Below are 18,859 nucleotides of genomic sequence, written 5' to 3'. Positions count from 1 at the left end.
ACCATATTCATTCTTTTTAAGAGTAATTTTTAGCTAGTTAATTTGCCTTTCCATATAAATTTTAAAAGACTCTTGTCTAATATCTGCAAAAATGTCTTGCTGGGATTCTGATAGGAATTACATCAAACTTATGTTTTGATTTGGAGAGAATTGGCATCTTTATTAGTTGAATCTTCCAGTTCATGAACACTATAGGTATCTTCTTTTATTCATATCATTGATTTAAGAATGCCATGTAGTTTCCAATATGTAAGTACATATGTGTTTTGTATGATTGACATCAAAGTAACTTTTTTCAGCAATTGTAAATGGCGCCATATATTCAACTGTTTATGTTCGCATGTTCATTATTGGTGCATATAAATACCAATGATTTTGTACATATACTTTGTATCCTACAATCCTGCGTAGTCTAATCATTAGTTCTAAGAGTATTTTGTAGATTACTCAGGATTTTCTACCTAGACTAATCATGTCATCTCCACATAGTGACAATTTTCTTTCTTCCTTTCCTGTTGTATAACCCGTTGCCTTTTCTTAACTTTCTGCACTGGCTGGAACTCCCAGCAGTGTGTTAAATAAAATCGATGAGCACCTACATCCTCGACTTGATATGGTCTTAGGAAGATTGTAGTCTTTCAACATAAAATATAACGTTAGCTCTAGAGTTTTATGGATGTCTTTATAAAAGCGAGGAAGTTATTTTTCTATGCCCAGTTTTCTGAGTTTGTTTTTGTCACAAATGGATATTGGATCTTGCTAAATACTTTTCTGCATCAATTGATAAGATCATGTAATTTTTCTTATTTAGCCTACTAATTGATCACATCAATCAAGTTTTGAGTATTGAACCCACCTTGCATTTTTTAATAATCTCCATGTGGTCATGGTGTATAATTATTTTTATAGATTTCTGAATTCCATTTGTTAGTACTTGTTAAGGATGCTTGCATCTATATTCATAAATCAAATCAATCTGTAGTTTTATTTATTTTTTATTGTTTTTGTAGTTTTGGTATCAGGGCAAGCCTTGGTTTATTAGATAGATGAAGAAGTATTTTTCTATTTTCTGCAAGAGACTGCAGAATTTATATTAGTCCTTCCCTAAATGTTTGATAGATTTCTCCAGTGAAACTACCTGGGCCTGAATATACTTCTTTTTTGGCATTTTAAAATAATGATTGCTGTGGTCTTAATAGGTATAAGGAAATTCAGACTACCTATTTCATAGTGTGAACGTTGTGGTAGTTTTTGTGTTTTTAAAGGAATCAGTCCATTTCATCTAAGTTGTCAAATTTAAATGTACAACATTGTTTATAATATTTCCTATCTTTTCAATGTCTGTAGATTCTGTGTTGACTTCTTCTGTTTCATTCCTAATACCGGAAATTTGTGTCTTCCTTTTTTTTTTTTTTTTTTAATCTATGTTGCTAAAGGTTTGTGAATTTTATTAATCTGTTAAAAAAAAGCAACTTTATTTTTCATGGATTTTTTTCCCTGTTGTTTTTCTGTTTACAATTTCATTGATTTCTTCCCTTATCTTTATATTTCCTCCTTGATATTTGCTTGGTATATTTTGTCCTTTTTCTAAACAATGTATTGAGGTAAGAGCTTAGATTACTGACTTGGGACCATTTCTCTTTCCTAGTATGTGGATTGAATGCTTTAAATTTCCTTGTCAGAACTGCATTAGCATGAATTTTGACGTGTTTATTTTAATTCAGTTCAGTGAATTTCTTAATTTCCCTCATGACTTACACTTTGACTCATGGGTTATTTATAGGTGTTTTGTTTAGTTTCTAAGAGTCTGAAGATTTACCTGTTATCTTTCTGCTATTTTTCACTACCATGATTCCATTATGACCAGAGAACAATAGTCTGTATAATTTAATTTCTTTTAAATTTATCTGGGTTTGTTCTATGGCCCAGACATGGTCTATATTAGTTTATGTTTCAAGAATACTTGAAAATACAGTGTATCCTGCTGTTGTTAGGTGGAATTTTCTTTTATAAAATTTTCTACAGATGGTGATCAGATCATACTGGTGGATGGTGTTAATCTTCAATCCATGTAGTCTATCAGTTGTCCACAGGAGTGTCGAAGTCTCTTTTATTGCAAGCTTGATTCTTTCTCCTTTCAGTTCTACCATCTTGTCTTATTATTTTACAGCCCTGTTGTCTACTATATGTACATTTAGGATCACTATGTCTTCCTGGTGCATTGATCCTTTTGCTACTCCATGATAATCTTCCTAATTGCTGATAATTTTCTTTGTTCTGAAGTCTCTTTTTTCTCATATTAATATGGACACTCTTGTTTCCTTTGATTGATTTCTGCATAATATGTCTGTTCCTACTCTTCTATATTCTACCAACTCATTATTACAATGATACATAGTTTGGACATGATTTCAATCCATTCTGCTAATCTCTGATTTTTACTTGGTTTATTTAGATCCTAAGAATAAAAGGAACATGCTAAACAGGAGATAAAACATTGTTTGATAGCATTGACTTACCTACTTCTTCCTGAGCACCTCATCTCAACCACTGGTACCAGGCATGGGGAAAGAAGTCTGGAAGCCATCTTGGATTCCTCTCTCTTCACCTTCCAAAAATAACTAACGTCTTTGGAGCACTTGCTATGTGTGAGGTGTCCCACTACTGTTGCAGGTGCATTCACTCGCTTAACATTCACGTTCTGCACATGAGATGGCTGAGGCTTAGAAAGTTGAGGATTACAGAGATAGTGACCATGGGGTTTAATGCCCAGTGCACGTGACTCCACAGTCCACAATCCCAAGAGTTCTATTGCCTTTCAAGTCCTCACCAGGTTTGCCACTTCTACTTCCAGTACTGAAGTCCAGATCCTTTCTCTGCACATGAGATTTTTAAAATCTCTAATAGCTCCCCCTGCCAGCCCACTGTCCTTCCTCCAATCCACACCTCACAGGATCCTCAGTTGTCTTCTTAGGTCCCGAGAGGCACACTGGAAAGGTTTTGGAATCTGAGTTTAGTTTAGATCAGAGTTCCAACCTCACTTTCCTTCTGTGTTTTATTTATTTATTTATTTTGCTGGGGATTGAACCCAAGGCCTTGTGCATATGAGGCAAGCACTCTACTAACTGAGCTATATCCCCAGTCCACTCAACCTCAATTTCCTATGGAACCCTGCAAGTTAGTTACCTCTTCACACCTGACCTTCTGATCTGTAAAATGAAAATGCTTTTACCATGCTTACAATTACATTAAATGAGGATTTACATGCAAAGTGCCTAGGGCAGCACCTGGTAGTAGTGTATCTGACTTGTTTCCACAATTATAGAAATGAGAAACAGAGGTTCTTCCTTGTCTGTGGGTTACAAACAAATTCACATCTGTGTTCAGCTTCTCATCCCTGAGTCAAACCTGTCCTGACCCACTTTTCACTTCCTATGTGATTTTCCCAACTTCCAATTGCCTAGAACATGCTTGTCTCACTTTTCTGCCTATTAAAACTACCTTTTAAAGGCCATTTTCTTATGGTTCTTCTCTGAATATGCGCTCACATCCTAATGTGAATAAATGCTTTCTCTCTCCTATATCCACAAGACACTGCAGGAATTAGAGAGTGGTATGTCTTCCATCTTATCTCAGGCTTCTAGCTGCAGTGGGAGAGTGAGAGGCCACCCATATTTTCACTACACCTTGAAATAGCATAATGGCTAACAGTAGAGGATCTGAGAAAGTGACTTTGGATTTGGATTTGACTCTGCCAAGAAATGATTTGTTTTACCACCTACAACTCAGTTATATCATCTGTGTGTGTGATGGTGACAATCAATGTCTCTCATAAGATTAATGTGAATATTAACTATGAGAGTGGAGGTGCTCAGCAAGAAGTCTAACCTGTGGCTTGTGTTTAGCGGTATCAATAAGTACTTGCTATGAGAATATCAATCTTAAATCAGTTATAGGCTTTGTATCATTATAAAGAAAAGGCTTAATTTATGGGCCTAAGGCCTGGGAGAACTAATGGTGAAGTGTGTTCACATGCCTGGCCCTTTCCATGCCAGTGGTGGCCTTTGATCAAAGCTGTCCTATCCTGCCTCGAGCAGCTCTTGTGTGCTCTTACTTGGGTTTACCAAATATTTACATGAATATGACAGTATACTCCAAAGAAACTTTGGGAGTTGAATAAATAAGTAAATAGAAAGACAGCAACCACATAATTTTACTTACTGAGTAAAACTCCAAAGAGCAAATGATTAAACATTGGCTTTTCCTTTCCTCACCACGTTCTCACTCTACTTTTTTCCTTTTAGTGTCTCTATCCCTTTTCCCCAAAACCATTTTAGGTGGTCTTGCTTGATTTAAATTTCTCAGTTTATACACTTTTAGAGACTAAAAGTCATCTAAATCACCTATAGGTCATCTACATGAGTTTATTTATATTTGCGTTGTCAATCACTTGGATTATTCATGAGTTAATGATACAGTTCTCCTTTCCAGGGCAGAAAACCCATGACCACCTCCCAGATCATTGAAAATGGGTATGATGTTACCTGCTATATTATATCTTTCTGAAGTTGAGTGATTCAGATCAACAGAATATTTCACCTTGTTAGGAGCGAAATTAAAAGCAACTCTTTTTATATTGTAATTTCACCCTGAATTCACCTAGAGGCGTATAGCAAAGAAATAAAAAGTATTCAATGTACCCAAGGTCAGTAAGTCTGAGTCAAATAACACAGTAGATTATTTGTGCTAATGTGCTCACATGGCATGTTCCCCCTCCTGAAGTATTTGTGAGGTTTAGACACTGCTTTTCATTTCCAAATAAAAAAGCTCCCTGCCACCCACTCAGGATTACAGCGATAATGGATCATCATTATTTCTGACAGCATATGCTAATTCATTGACTTTTTGATGGAAAGAAAACAGAGACTATGAAATGAATCATTTTATGTTCTCTGAATCTATCATTCTTTATCATGCAATACATTTTCACATGCAATTAAGTTCTATATATTTTATTTTTTAAAAGAATACATTCTAATATAACATTCTGATGCACTTATGACTGCCAATACATATTACATAGGACTGTCAAAATACAAAAATAAAGTTGTAAATGCAATATTTTAAAAAACGATCCTTTTTTTTGTGCTTTAGAAAGTTAAAATATGGAATCTAAAAATCATGTAAGGTCAATGTTACAGATGCATTTATTCATGCATAATTATAATCATTCAACAAATATTTTTTGAGGGCCTGCTATGTGCTAGGTACTGTTACAAATGTCAGAGAAAATAAAGATCAACTGGAAATGTTCTTTTCCCTTGAGGAGATTATATTTTCTGTGAATTGGAGAAAAGCAACCACATGGCCTGTCTCCAAGAAAAAGTGGGCAGTTGTAGGACTTTGCAAAATAAAGTCATTTACATATAAATTTTTGTACCTATTTGCATAAAACATTGTATTGCATTTTTGCTAGACAAATCACCACAAACTTGGGTGGCTTAAAATAATAGAAATCTGTGTTCAGAGGCCCAGAAATCTGAAATCCAGGTGTCAGCAGGGCTGTGCATTCTCCTGAGGTCCTAGGGGTGACCCTTTCATGCTTCTCTGTGTCTCCCAGTAATCCTTTGTGTTCTTTGGCTTGTGGTTACATAAATCCAACCACTATCTGCATCCTCGCATGGCCAACTTCTCTGTGTGTGTGTGTGTGTGTGTGTGTGTGTGTGTCCAAATTTTCCTCTTCTCCTAAGGATACCAATAGCTGTGTGAGGGCCCATTTGAATTCAATGACTTCATCTCAATTTCATTGCACCTGCAAAAACCCTATTTTCAAAAAAGTTCACATTCATAGAGGTGGGTAGACACAAATTTTGGGGGAACACTATTCAGCTCAGCACCAGTGTAAAGATAAATTAGCCAGTATTGGTAGGTTTTTGTATTATCTCTTACTTCACACAATTAATGTTCATTTTCTCATAAAGCTTTATTGCCATTTGCTGTTGTGTCTTTTCAAAATTGTTCTTGAACTTCTGAATGAGTTGCAGATCCGTGGACAGCAGGGCACTATGGTTGTGATTCATGTTCCTTCTCTATTTTTCCCCAGGCAGAACTCTTACATTTACAATGACGGACACTGAACTTGAATATTTATAAAACAGTTTTTCCAGTAAAATTAGGGAGGAGATTCTGACTTATTATAGACTCTGGCGCTCTGAGAATGCTGTAACTTTTTGTCTAACTAGAGCCAGAAGATTATTTTAATAGATTGTGATAATTCAACTATTTTAGTGGCATTTTCTATTCTTTAAAATGTGAATAAGAATAGCTATATGCCCCAACTTGGACTCTTATTCCAATCAACCGAACCATGAGGGCAAGATTTTGAGACATACCTTCCATCCAGAGTATCTTCTGTTTCCTAACCTAATAAGAAAGCAAACTCCAAATGCAGTTCAGAATCCAACTCTGGAGGCCTGGGGCTGACACTATCATGAGTAAGAGTCTCTGCCTCCTCCACTACCCAATACATTTCCATAACTGAAATAATAAACACAGTAACAAAGAAAAAATGATACAATTTAAGAGATGAAAAAAATCATAAAGTAATGTTGAAAACAATTGTCTGGTAGTCTTTCAAAAATTTTTCTAGGCCTATTGTATAGATGTACTGTGTATCTACTTTATTCCTATACGTGAATAATTTTCTGGCTTGATTTCTGGTGGGTATTTTTCTACAAGAAAACTATAATATAGATTTGCAGTTGGCTTTTACAATGTAAATTGTATGGAAGTGGTTTTACCCATGCAGCCTGTACAGCCTTACTTCATTCATTCAGCAGAGTTCCCAGTATATAACTCTACCACAATGTATTAAATTATTTCCCAAACCATGGATACTTAGGTTGTTTCTGACCAGGGGCATACAAAAGTCCTGAAATAAACACTACCATGTGCTGACATTTGGTGGAACAGACTCACAAAAATAAGATTGCTGGTAAGTATATGTAGTTTTGTTTTGCAGTCAAATATGGTCAAAAATGTACCCTAAAGATAACATCAATCTTTTTATTTCTTCTGAGGTTTTTTTTTTTTTTTTGTTGTTGTTGTTTTGTTTTGTTTTTCATGGAGGGCAATCTGAGAAATTAAGATGATTCATTGTTTCTACTTGCTTTTTATTGTTGGTGAAATTGATAATCTTTTTGTGTATTTGCCATGTTTTGTTCTTTCTTTAAACTTACGCTTAATTTCCCTTTCCACTTTCCTGCTGGAGATTTATCATTGATTCAGAGTAACTCTATATTTTAACTAGTAAATGCTCTCTTACCTAGGCTACAGGTATCTTCCCGGTGGCCCTTCTGCCTTTGTTTATACTATATATTCTACAGGGGAAATTCAATTTTTGTTCTTTTTTGGCAATCAAATCTGTCGATCTTTTACTTCATGACTCCCAGTTTTCAGTCTAGATCTGAAAAGTTTTCATTGACCTAGGCTTTTAAAAGAATTAACAATTTTTAAAAATGTTCACGTGAAATGAAAAGGGAACTAATTTTGTAATGTACAGCCGATGACATGTAAAAAGTTCATTTGAATCCTTCTCCTATTTATTTTGATTTTGGGGTTTGTTGTTTAAAGGACAATTATCCCACATACATTGAATTGCCGTTTTCATTATATACTAAACTAGCTTCCTGACTGTCTAGCCTCTTTTACATATTTATCAAATCTTGCCATTAACACCCTCTATTAGCTACTATAACTTCATTTTCTATTTGGAAGTCCACCTCATTAGTCTGCTTCCAATTTTCTTGGTTATTTGCAAGCATATTTATTCCAGCAAATAATTCTTAAGCAGAATTTTTTAAGTTCCAAAATAAAATTTCTTTGGGATTTTTGATTAAAATTTATTTTAATCAAATTTTTGTATCTAAATATAGTTTTCTGATGAGAAAACATTGTTTCTTATTTCTTCTGGATTTCTCATTATTGTAGTGTTTTCTTCATAAAGTGTCACACACTTTTATAGCTTTGTTATTTCTGAATAGGACCAACTTAAAATATGCTTTTTGTTGGCAAAAGCTATGTTTATTTATCTAGCACTCAGTCACCTTACTAAACTCCCTAATGAGTTCTTTTTTGGATTTGCTTCTCTAGAATTTTCTACAATATTTTCATCTGTAAATTATTTCGTCTGTAAGATATTCTTGTCTTTTTCTACTCAACATTTATGCTCCTTATTTCTTTTTCTTGTTTTTTGCCCAGCTAGGACCTCTAGAAGAATGTTACACAAAAGCATTTATATCAGATATTTCTACTCATCTGTAAAAACTGAGTCATGACATAGGAAGTTTCCTGGATTTTCTTATCCCTTGATCTATCCAGGTTAAGGAACTTTTTCTCCAATATTTTCATAATAACTCAGCATGGGTATATTGCGGCATGAATCACATGGAGTAACTGTTTATGAACTCTATAACCAAAGCAAATTTATACATTAAATATTTACAACCCAGCATGATTGTAATTAATAAATTGGCTTAAAATGACAGGTAATACTGTTTTGCTGAAATTAAGTTGCCAATTTTGGATTAATAGTATAAATGGATGCTCATATCTGTTTCTATATAATCTGTCTCTAATTTTCCCCCTAATTTTTGAATTGTGGTAAAATACACGTAAAATTTACTATCTTAATCAATTTTAAATGTATAGTTCCGTGGTACTAAGTATATTTATATAACAATGCCATGACCATCACCATCTATCTCTAGTACTCTGTTCATTTAGTGAAACTAAAACTCTATGTGCATTAAACAATTACCCCCTGCCTCTTCTGCCATTACTCTTTCTCCCCAGTCCCTAGAATCTATTATTTTACTTCCTGTCTTTACATTTTGACTATTCTAATTACCTCATAGAACTGGAATCATACAGTATTTATTTTCCCACGATAGGCTTATTTCACTTAGTATAATGTCTTTGAGGTTCATCCATGTTGTAATATATGGCAGAATTTCCTTTCTAATCCTGAATTATATCCCATTATATGTATATATCATATTTTCCTTAACCACCCATCAACAAGTGGACACTTAGATGGCTCCCACATTAGCTATTGCAGATAATGTAGCCATGAACATCAGTGTGCATATATCCCTTTAAGACCATTTTAAATTCTTTTTCAGTATATTCCCAGAAGTGGAATTGCCAGATCATGCGATAATTCCAATTTTCAACTTTTTGAGGAACTTATATTCTGTTTTCTGTAGCAATTACCACATTTTACATTCCTATCAACAGTGTGCAAGAGTTTCAATTTCTACACATCCTCCTCATTTATTGTTTATTTTTTAAAATAACAGTCAGACCAACAGGTGCCATGTGGTATCACACTGCAGTCTTCATTTGCATTTTCCTAGTAAGAAGTGATGTTGAGCATTTTCTCTATGCTTCTTGGCCATTTGTAGATCTTCTTTAGAGAAGTTATCTATGAAAGTTTTTTGCACATTTTTAACCAGGCTGTTGTCTTTGTGTTCTTGCCCCTATGTCTTTTAAATGGAGACCATCCATTTGATTGAGAATGCTTCAGAATGATTTTAATAACTTAGGTCTTTGTGTGTTATTTCAGGAAAATCAGGCTTTATACTTAACCAAACCCTGGCTCTATGCAATTCTGAAATGCCAATTTTAATGAGCTGTCATTTGCTACCTTAGTGAGGTTGGTTTATTCCTTTGAAGGGAAGGTTATCTTGGGGGAGTTATTGCAAAGTGCATTATGTGGAAATATAAAATCAGATGCACAGAAATTCATCACATCATTTGGTTTATATTAATGGCTTATCGGTGGTGCAAGTTGGTACACATAAGAACATGGTAAGTGATTACATGGTAAATGATCTAGTGAAAATTCTCCCTAGACATGTCTAAACCACTGAGGACTGCCTAGTAACTAAGTTTCTGTAGCATATTTTTGTCTTAAGCTAGTATAGTCCATAGCACTTGTTTACATAATGTATCACATCATGTAAAAAATGTTAGAAATTATTTATGAAGCACTGAGGTAGATTTTTTTTTCTCATAACCAAGTGTCATGTAAGGGAGTTCAGTTTTCAGATTTACTCTCAGAATAAAGAAAGAAAGCTGTATTTATAAGTTTTACTACATGACAGTTGGATTTTCTGATTGAGTAATGTTTCATTCAAGTTTGATTTAAAAAATAATACAGTAGTTTCTGTCTTTGATAACAAAAGTGTTTTGGGACATTTTTTAGGATAGTCCTTCAACTTATGAGATGTCACTCAGAAATCAAGGCCTGTAAAGTCTGATACTAAGGACGGGTAACACTGATGTTTATGTCATTTAAAAGGATATATGTAAACTAGCTTCACAATGTGATGCTGTAAATTCTTTTTCATAATCAGCCAGAAGTGTAACATGTATGTAAATAAGCTAAAATGGCTCAATATCCTGTTACATTTTGTATTGGAAGGAAGCAGATAGGCAGGCAGGCAGGCAGGCTCGCTGGCTGGCTGGCTTTTAAAACTACAAATCTTTTAATTCTTAAGGTCAATTTCAAGTGCCACCCCTACATTTAATCTCTCCATCAGAGGTAATCATTCTTTGGATCCCATAGAACTTGGTTTGTAACTCAGTTACTACACCTAAAGCTAAAAATGTTTTATCTTGACATGTCTTACTTGTTCAACCATCTGTGGGATCTCTGCACTCCCAATGCTTGCTAAGATTCTGGCATATAACAATTAGCAAATGTTCAATGAATAGGTTAATAAACATGGAGGCCATTTTCTCTTTGCCAAAAGCTGCCACCAAACACCACTATGTACAGTTGTGAAACTCAGTGTTGTTTCCAGCTTCAGCCACATCATTCAGTGGAGCTGATGAAGTCCTCGGCCTCGGCAGAAGGCCAAACTGAACTTTATAGAATATGCTGTTAAAGTTTTTGGCCCCTTGGAGTACAAGGCTCAATCAGGTTCCCAGGTCCATTTATGGATAAATGGAATTCAAAACTTCTCCACAGGGAATAACTAGGAAAATCTGGAGACATGCCATACACATACCAGAATGCATTCTTCATAGTCCCGAAATTCACTGAAGGAGCACAGTGTAAAAGCACCCAAAAAGTTTGTGGTACACTTTGTCATACAGACTTCTCTGAACAGAAGAGAACCCAAGCTGCTCTCCAAAAGTGGGACCTGATCCTGTGCTTCCTCTGGTCACTCTTCTTGGGTCTAGATACAAAATGTCCATGGAAAACAGGTAACCAAGCTCCCACTCTCCACTGCCCAACAACAATTTGCCAGAGACTGAGGGATTTCTGGAAATGCAGAAATTTCAATGCTATAACAGTCCTAGGGAAATTGGGAAGGCTGGCCATCCCAAATAGGTAAAACACCAGTAGCTACCTATCAATTCCCCTGGTAGACAGAAACAGGTAAATCCAGGCCTTTGGGGTAGTAAGCACATGTATAGAATGTCAGACCAACACACCCTTCTTTTACTGAACTGTGACATTTCTGTAGTTAGAGCAATGTATCTCAAACTTTACTAGGGAACCGCATCACCCAGAGGGCTTGTTAAAACAGACTGCTAGACCCTGTGTTCAGAGTGTCTTAATTTAGGAAGTCTAGCATTCAGCTTTAACACTTGCATTCTTACAAGTTATCAGATGATGGTGATGATGATGGTCTAGGGACTCGGTTTTGAGAACCATTGCACAGGGAAATTTTGCATATTGCCATCTGCTTGTGAGACTAATTAACATGCAGGAAAAAAAGGGTCAGTTGAAAGTATAAAGGGATGAATTAGCAATATGAAGCACAGACTTTCACAAGAATTAATTTTCTTCTCCTTTCTTAAGCATATCTCAGTGGTGAGTATGGTTTGAAAAATAACAATATACAAAGTATAATAGAGAAGGTTTAAACTTCTATGAAAGATTTTGCAGTGATGTAGAGGGGTTTTCCATTGTTGGGTTACTTTAATGACTGTGGTTTCTCTGGAAAGAAAGCCACTGCAGCATAGTTCTGATGACATTTAGTTCCTCTTAGGAATGTTCAAACCAAAAAGTTGAAATAGCTTTTGTACTTAATTGAGTCACCATTGTACAATTATCATTCTCTCAGGCATACTAATTAGAAAAAAAGTACAGGCTGATAATGCAGTTGGCATTTCTTTCAACCTATGCAAACTTTTAGATGTAAATGAATATGTAACAAACATATAAAAGCAACTCAATATTGTAAATATGCATTCAATTTTATGCCCAAATTCTTCGCTTAGAAATGTCTATTCCTTCCCATCAGTACATTCATTTTGCCTTCAACTGTGGAAATATGCTTCTTATCTTCAAAGAAAGGTTCCTGACTGTGCTCATTTAGGGGCTGTATTTGAACTTGGAGAAACTGAGCTTGGTACTTTTGTGACATGATTCTTATATCTATAAACAGTTTCTAGGGAAATGGTTCTGAAAGAGAAAAATTTTACTATTGTGATGCATAAAATGAATTTGTAAATATGCCACTCTCAGAGACTCATTTTCCATAACAACATGTTGTTTCTGTCCGCAGCGTGCTGGTGGTGGGCTCGCCATTCCCTTGTGTGCATTCCAGGGGACGGTGTCTCTCCAGGCACCTACGGGGAAAACCCTCTCTCTTTCTACATACGAGGTAAGCGCAGAAGGGCAAAAAATAACCCCGGCCTCTAAGAAAATAGAAGTCTATCGATCTAAAAGCGTTGGCCATGAACCAAACTCAGAGGAGTCTCACTCCACATTTGCGGACACCAGTGTGAAAATACACCTCGAGGTTCTTGAAATTTGCGACAATGAGGAGGCCCTGGACACTGTGTCAATCATCAGCAACATCAGCCAGTCCTCCACCCAAGTCAGATCCCCGTCGCTGCGCTACTCACGGAAAGAGAACAGATTTGTTTCATGTGATCTAGGGGAGTCGGCTTCCTACTCCCTTTTTTTACCCACCAGCAATCCCGACGGAGACATCAACATCTCCATTCCAGACACTGTGGAAGCTCACAGACAGAACAGCAAGAGGCAGCACCAGGAAAGGGAGGGCTACCAGGAGGAAATCCAGCTGCTCAATCAAGCTTACAGGAAGAGGGAGGAGGAAGGCAAGGGGACTTAGCAATGGGCCTTCTCTAACAGGCAGAGGGGACCTTGCCACCATACACTGCGCACCAGCCCTCCTTCCAGGACTGAGGTCCTGCCATCTCCCGTGGGTGTGAGCTTCACTGCTCTACTAGTTGATTATGCTCAGTGTGAGGAACTGGAACCAGTGCAGACACTGAGTGCATCTTATGTGCTACCTAAGATCACACACTGTGGTAATTAAATGATTTCCTGTCTTATCTGATTTCTAAAAAAATCTTTTCTAAGTCAAATCCTGGCCTAGTTTACTAATGTGTTTGCCTGTGTTTGTCATGTGCATATACTGATCCCACGCACATGTTTCTACACCCAGTGTTGGCCTTCACAGAAAGGGGGAAAGAGGCATTTTGACAATGGAAGCAATGTAGCAAAACTTCAAGTTATATTTGAAGAGCCTTGCCTAAATGTGGTTAGCAAAGCAAGCTTATTCCAATTACTGTGTTATCTTTACACCTGTGTCTAGGAAATACATTCTTGTGTTTAAAAGCAAATTAGCTTCCATCTTGGAAATACGCATGTCTCTAGTTTATAAATAGTTGTTTCTTTCATTTATATAAATGCTGGTTCTTATTTTTCTCTCTCTCTCAAATGTAACAGCTAGCCTATAAAACTAGTATGTCGTATGTTACAGGTGTAATTCAAAGTAGTCTCTAATTCAAATATTATTGTAAAAGTTTGTGTTAGCTTTCCTTTACTATAATACATACCTGACATAATCAACTTACAGAGAGAAAAGGTCTATTTGGCTCACAATTTCAGGGACTCCAGTCCATGACTGGTTGGCCCAATTGTATTTAAAGATGTGCCGGGCAGCACATCATGGTAGCAGCATGTGGCAAAGCCACTCAGGTCAGGGTGAGCCAGGGCGCAAGGGACAGAGGAAGGACCCATCCCACACTCCCCTTCAAGGGCATGTCCCAACCACCCAAGGCCCTCCACCAGACCCTACAGAGTCACCCTTTCCTCCCAACAGCACCTTCCTTGGGACAAGACCCCACTACCTGAATTTTTAAGATCCAAGCTTCAACAAGGCTGTAATTGTACACTTCATCCTGAACTGTCTGGTTTATTTGAATGGAATTTTTTTGGGAAAACTTCCAGATTAAGTCCTAAGAGGTGCAGGATAAAGTAGAGGGAAACCCTCTAAGTCTAAAACAAAGTGTCCCTAAGGTGCAAGTTGGGTGAATTACTTAGACATTCTTGAAGCACAGTTTTATTTCAAATATTACTTTAAGTTGAAGCACTGTTTTCTTTCTTCCCCAAAGATATGTTCTCCCAAAGAAATGATTCAAAATATGTTCTATTAAATGACTGTAAGGTAGACTTTTCAAGATTAATTTCAAAATACATTAAGTTGCAAAATCTCCTTTGTCAGTTTATTATGATGTATATTTCAAACATTATGAAGTGATTTTTCCTCAAACTGCTTTATTCTTCTCTTCTGTATGCAGATATTAAATGTCACTTAAATACTTACTTCCCAAAATTACTGAAATGACATTTTTGTGGCCCACCTCACTTACACCTCATTTATTAACTTATAGATTGAGTGAATTGTTCCCTGGAACAGCTTGTTTTGGTGATTTAATTATACCAAACTGAAATCCCAAACTGATTCAAATGGGCTTTCAGATGACTTCATTTTCAGAAGGCATTTTTTGCCACCAAGAAAAAATAATTTTCAAAATGATGATCTCAGTGGACTTTCTCCATGTTTTACATAACTACTCAATATCTCGTTATCTAAATTTGGGAAGCAAATGCAATGCCATTAGTAATGTTTGCAATCAAGTCTTAAATAAGGCATACCTCAAATTTTAACACAATGACAAATGTCAAATCAGTCTAATGTTATCAATCATTAACATCAAATGTCTTTTAAAAATAAAGGTTAATGGAATATTCCAATAATGCTTAAAAGACAGACTGATAAATGTAGACATATCATTTTCTAAAGAAGAGGTATATGATACTGCTACTTAAAAATGCAGTTTTGGGCAACAAGGAAATTAGAAACAGGATCATAATAAAACTGAAGAGACAGTAAAGAATGCAAACAAACCCCTTTTAACTGGGCACAATGAATGGAAAGACGATAGAAATCAGGTCAGAAGAGCAGAGGAACTGGGCTAGAAGACAGCACCCACTTCCCTGCTGTCTTCCACGTTCTTTTCACTGGAGAAGAACACAGCTGGGGACTGATAAAACGAAACCCACTAGGATATACCCTGAACGGCCCTTGGTACTGAACGACACAAGAGGCACATTTCAAAATTCTGCTGTACTGCAGCAGTACTGGGATGATGTAGCCCAAAGAAACCTGCTCATCACAGCATAAGGCTAAGCTGTGACACCTCGACCCCTAAACCAACAGCGGCTGGGTCTGCAAGAAAGACCAGGCAGATCTGTGAACAAGCACATGTGGCTCCTCCAGACCCACATGGACAGTGGAGAGGGAAGTTCACTACACAGTCTGCTCAGGCTTGTTTACTCCTTAGAGTGATTCTAATGATCAAAACGTGTTCCTGGCACAGGAACTACCCTTACTGATATCTTGTGATAGATATATTCCGATCTCTTACTCTTGTAAAATATGATCACATAGTTGCTCTTATTAGGAAGTACTTTGGATAGCTTATCTCTTTTCTCCATAAATTGATGTATCTGAGGATAAAAACAACTTGCTACCTAATAAAAATGTCACCATCTGGTGGCGACATTACAAACTGCAAACATAATTCCTACACCTCTTGAATAATAAAAACACATAATCTTCCAAACTTCCAAAAGTAGTGACTGTCAGAGGCAACTCATTCTGAAGACAGAATTTCTCAGAATATAATAAAGGAGAACTTGGTTATGCATCTCTTGGAGGCTTTCTTAACATGATCCTACAGGGTTGGATTTTACAGATTTCCTCTTAATTTCTGTACTTTTCCATTAATTCCATTCATTTCTTCACTACAATAGATGACTAGTACACATTACAAATTATTCTAGTTACTTGGAATTGTAACTGGGAAGAAAAACAAAATACATACATAAATATACATATTCTGTGAGTCGAGGAACTGCAGTTGGTGAACACAGACCACATAAGCCTGCCTCCCTCTTGACACAACTGCAAGTTCACAGGGTTCTGTTTGAATATTCACTTGATGGAGTCATAGAACTCATGGGAAACTACATTCATGGTTATGGTTTATTATGGGCAAAAGATTACAAATTGAAATCTGCCAAGGTTAGAAGTTTTATAGAGCAGAATCCAGGAAAACTAAGTGTGGAATCTGTGTTACACTTTTCCTGTGGTGTCATGAGACAGCAATACTTCCCTGGCATCAGTGTGCGACAACATATGCAGAATACTTCCAACCAGGAAAGCCATCTGAAACTGAGTCCAGTGTCTTTAATGGGCTTCATCACAGTAGGGGCAGAGGTAAGCATGATGGACTGCTCACCAGACTGATGCTAGTTTCCAGCCCCTTTGAAGGTCAAGCCAGCAAAAAGTTGCCCAAAGCCCCCACTATCAATCACATCATTACTGTCTGTCTGGGCCAAGGCCCTCAAAGATAGCCTGATCAAGCATGACATTGCAGGGCATTAGAGACTACATCTCTCTGGATAAGATCAGGTTCTTTACTACACATTACATATATACATATATAAATGGTACCAACATATAGTGATCCCATTTAAAAATTTTGACTTTATGAAAAATATGCAAAATCCATACACATTCAGCAGAAACTATACTTCTAATTTTCTGACCTTTCTCCAGGCTAGTGAAACATGGTAGGTTAATCTCTTGAGAAGCTGGGAGGCATCACTGTGCTGGAGTGCCCAGTTAGCCTCAGGATCCTCAGGCAGACAACGGGACTTGGAGGGTCGAGTTGCTAAGCTATGACATTTGGCAAGTTAGGAGCATCAAACACATTTTCAGCTTAGGATATACTCAATTTCTGATGGATTTATTTGGATATAACACCATCATGAGTAGTGAATGTGTATGTGTGTATGCATGTGAGCATGCATGCATGTGTTAAGTACCAAGGAGACCAACTAAAAGCAGAATCAGGTAGTAAGTGCTGAGGAAAAAAAATTAGAGTAAAGGAAAATACTGAGTGCATTTTCTAATAATTCAGTCAGGAAAGGTTCATGAATAAGAGACTCAAAATAGGATGCATACTATGATTCTCTCGGGAAATCCTAGCCCAGCAAAGAGAGCCACAAGTTTCTGGAAGCAGGAGGGTGCTTGTGGATGCTGTGGAACCATCCAGGAGGTCAACACAAATATAGATAAGTGAGAGAGGGAGAGAGTTCTGGAAGGTGGAGGCAGACTGGTGAGGAAGGGAAAGGCAGGTCAGTAGCGCCCTGTAGACTAGGTATGGACCTTGGGTCTTATTCCAGATGTGGTCCCAGATGGACATCTGTAACCGTCTCAACTAGTAAAATGCTGTGTGACTTCTGAGGTTAGTTAATGCCAAACATTTCCTCCTTGCTCTGTGACACCTGCTCTTAGAACCCAGCTCTCATGCTGCAAGGCTCAAAGGAGGTCACACAGGGAAGCCAAGGGAGGGTCTACAAGGAGGCCTCCCAGCCCACAGCCAACCAAGCTCCAGCCAAAGCCTGCAGGCACCAGCAGATATTCCAGGGAAGATGACTCCAAATGATTCTAGATGCAAACTAGCAAGCCTTCCAAAAGAGATACCACCTGTCTTGCAGCAAGAAAAAACTCTCTTCTCTATGCCTTGTCCAAATTCCTGATGCATAAACTACATAAGCATAATGATTGTTTTTACACCGAATTTTCAGGTGGCTCACTGTACAAAAAAAAAAAAAAAATACTTGTAACTGTACTTTAGAACCTTCCTCCCCACACACGTAGCTTAGAAGAGATGCAGAAGCTGCTTACTACTGCTCAAGAGATGAGGAGGCAGGTGATGATCTAGCTAGTGTTTTTGCCAGACAGATTGCTGAGATGAAGCAAAGTGAGCCAGAAGCTGAAAGTCTCAGGTGGACTACCTGCCAGTGAACCAACTGGAAGGGAAAGCCCACTGCAGGGGGCCCAGGACACAACTCCTGAAGCAAGACTAAATTAGCCAGGGCCAACCACCAGGCAATGATGGGTATGAGTGCATTAGTAGAAACTTCATTAATGAGCACAGGCCAAAGCACCAGATCAAACCAGCAGCCTCAGAAGAGCAGTCAATGACAGGGCCAGGGATGCCAGACATCTCAATCATGCCCCTTCTTAGAGAAAGGGAACAGAGAGAAAAAAGCCTAATAGGAAGTGGAACTTCAAAATTACCTGAAACAAGACTGTCTAAAGAGGCTGGGTACAGTAGCACATACCTGTAATCCCACAGCTCAAGAGGCTGAGGCAGAGGACTGCAAGTTCAAAGCCAACTTAGGGAGGCCCTCAGCAACTTAGCAAGACCATGTCTCAAAATGGAAAATAAAAAGGCTGGGAATGTAGTTCAGTGGTAAGGTGCCCCTGGGTTTGGTCCCCAGTACAAAAAAAAAAAAAAAAAAAAAACAAAAACAGTAATGACAACAAAAAGATTGGTTTGAAGAAATCGACAAACATTAGCTAGCAATTTTAAGAGGTTCCCACTATTCCCTTTTTGCCTAGCAAGAAGGGAACTTGGAGAACAAATTAGTAAAAACCATAGTAATACT

At 37.3% G+C, this 18,859-nt stretch overlaps 1 protein-coding gene across 1 annotated transcript in view; it reads left to right on the top strand.

Annotated features, from left to right (window-relative positions):
- The window catches only part of Gpr149 (G protein-coupled receptor 149), a 67,301-nt gene extending 54,144 nt beyond the window's left edge, over window positions 1-13,157 (top strand). The window contains exon 4 of the mRNA XM_027933601.2: window positions 12,585-13,157. Within this exon, the coding sequence (XP_027789402.2) occupies window positions 12,585-13,157 (573 nt within the window). The remainder of the gene's footprint in view (window positions 1-12,584) is intronic.
- The last annotated feature ends 5,702 nt before the right edge of the window (window positions 13,158-18,859 follow it).

Source organism: Marmota flaviventris, chromosome 8 (assembly GCF_047511675.1).
Source record: "Marmota flaviventris isolate mMarFla1 chromosome 8, mMarFla1.hap1, whole genome shotgun sequence".
NCBI classification, from domain to species: domain Eukaryota; kingdom Metazoa; phylum Chordata; class Mammalia; order Rodentia; family Sciuridae; genus Marmota; species Marmota flaviventris.
Note: the sequence above shows the minus strand (reverse complement) of the source record. Positions and strands in the feature narration are given on the sequence as shown.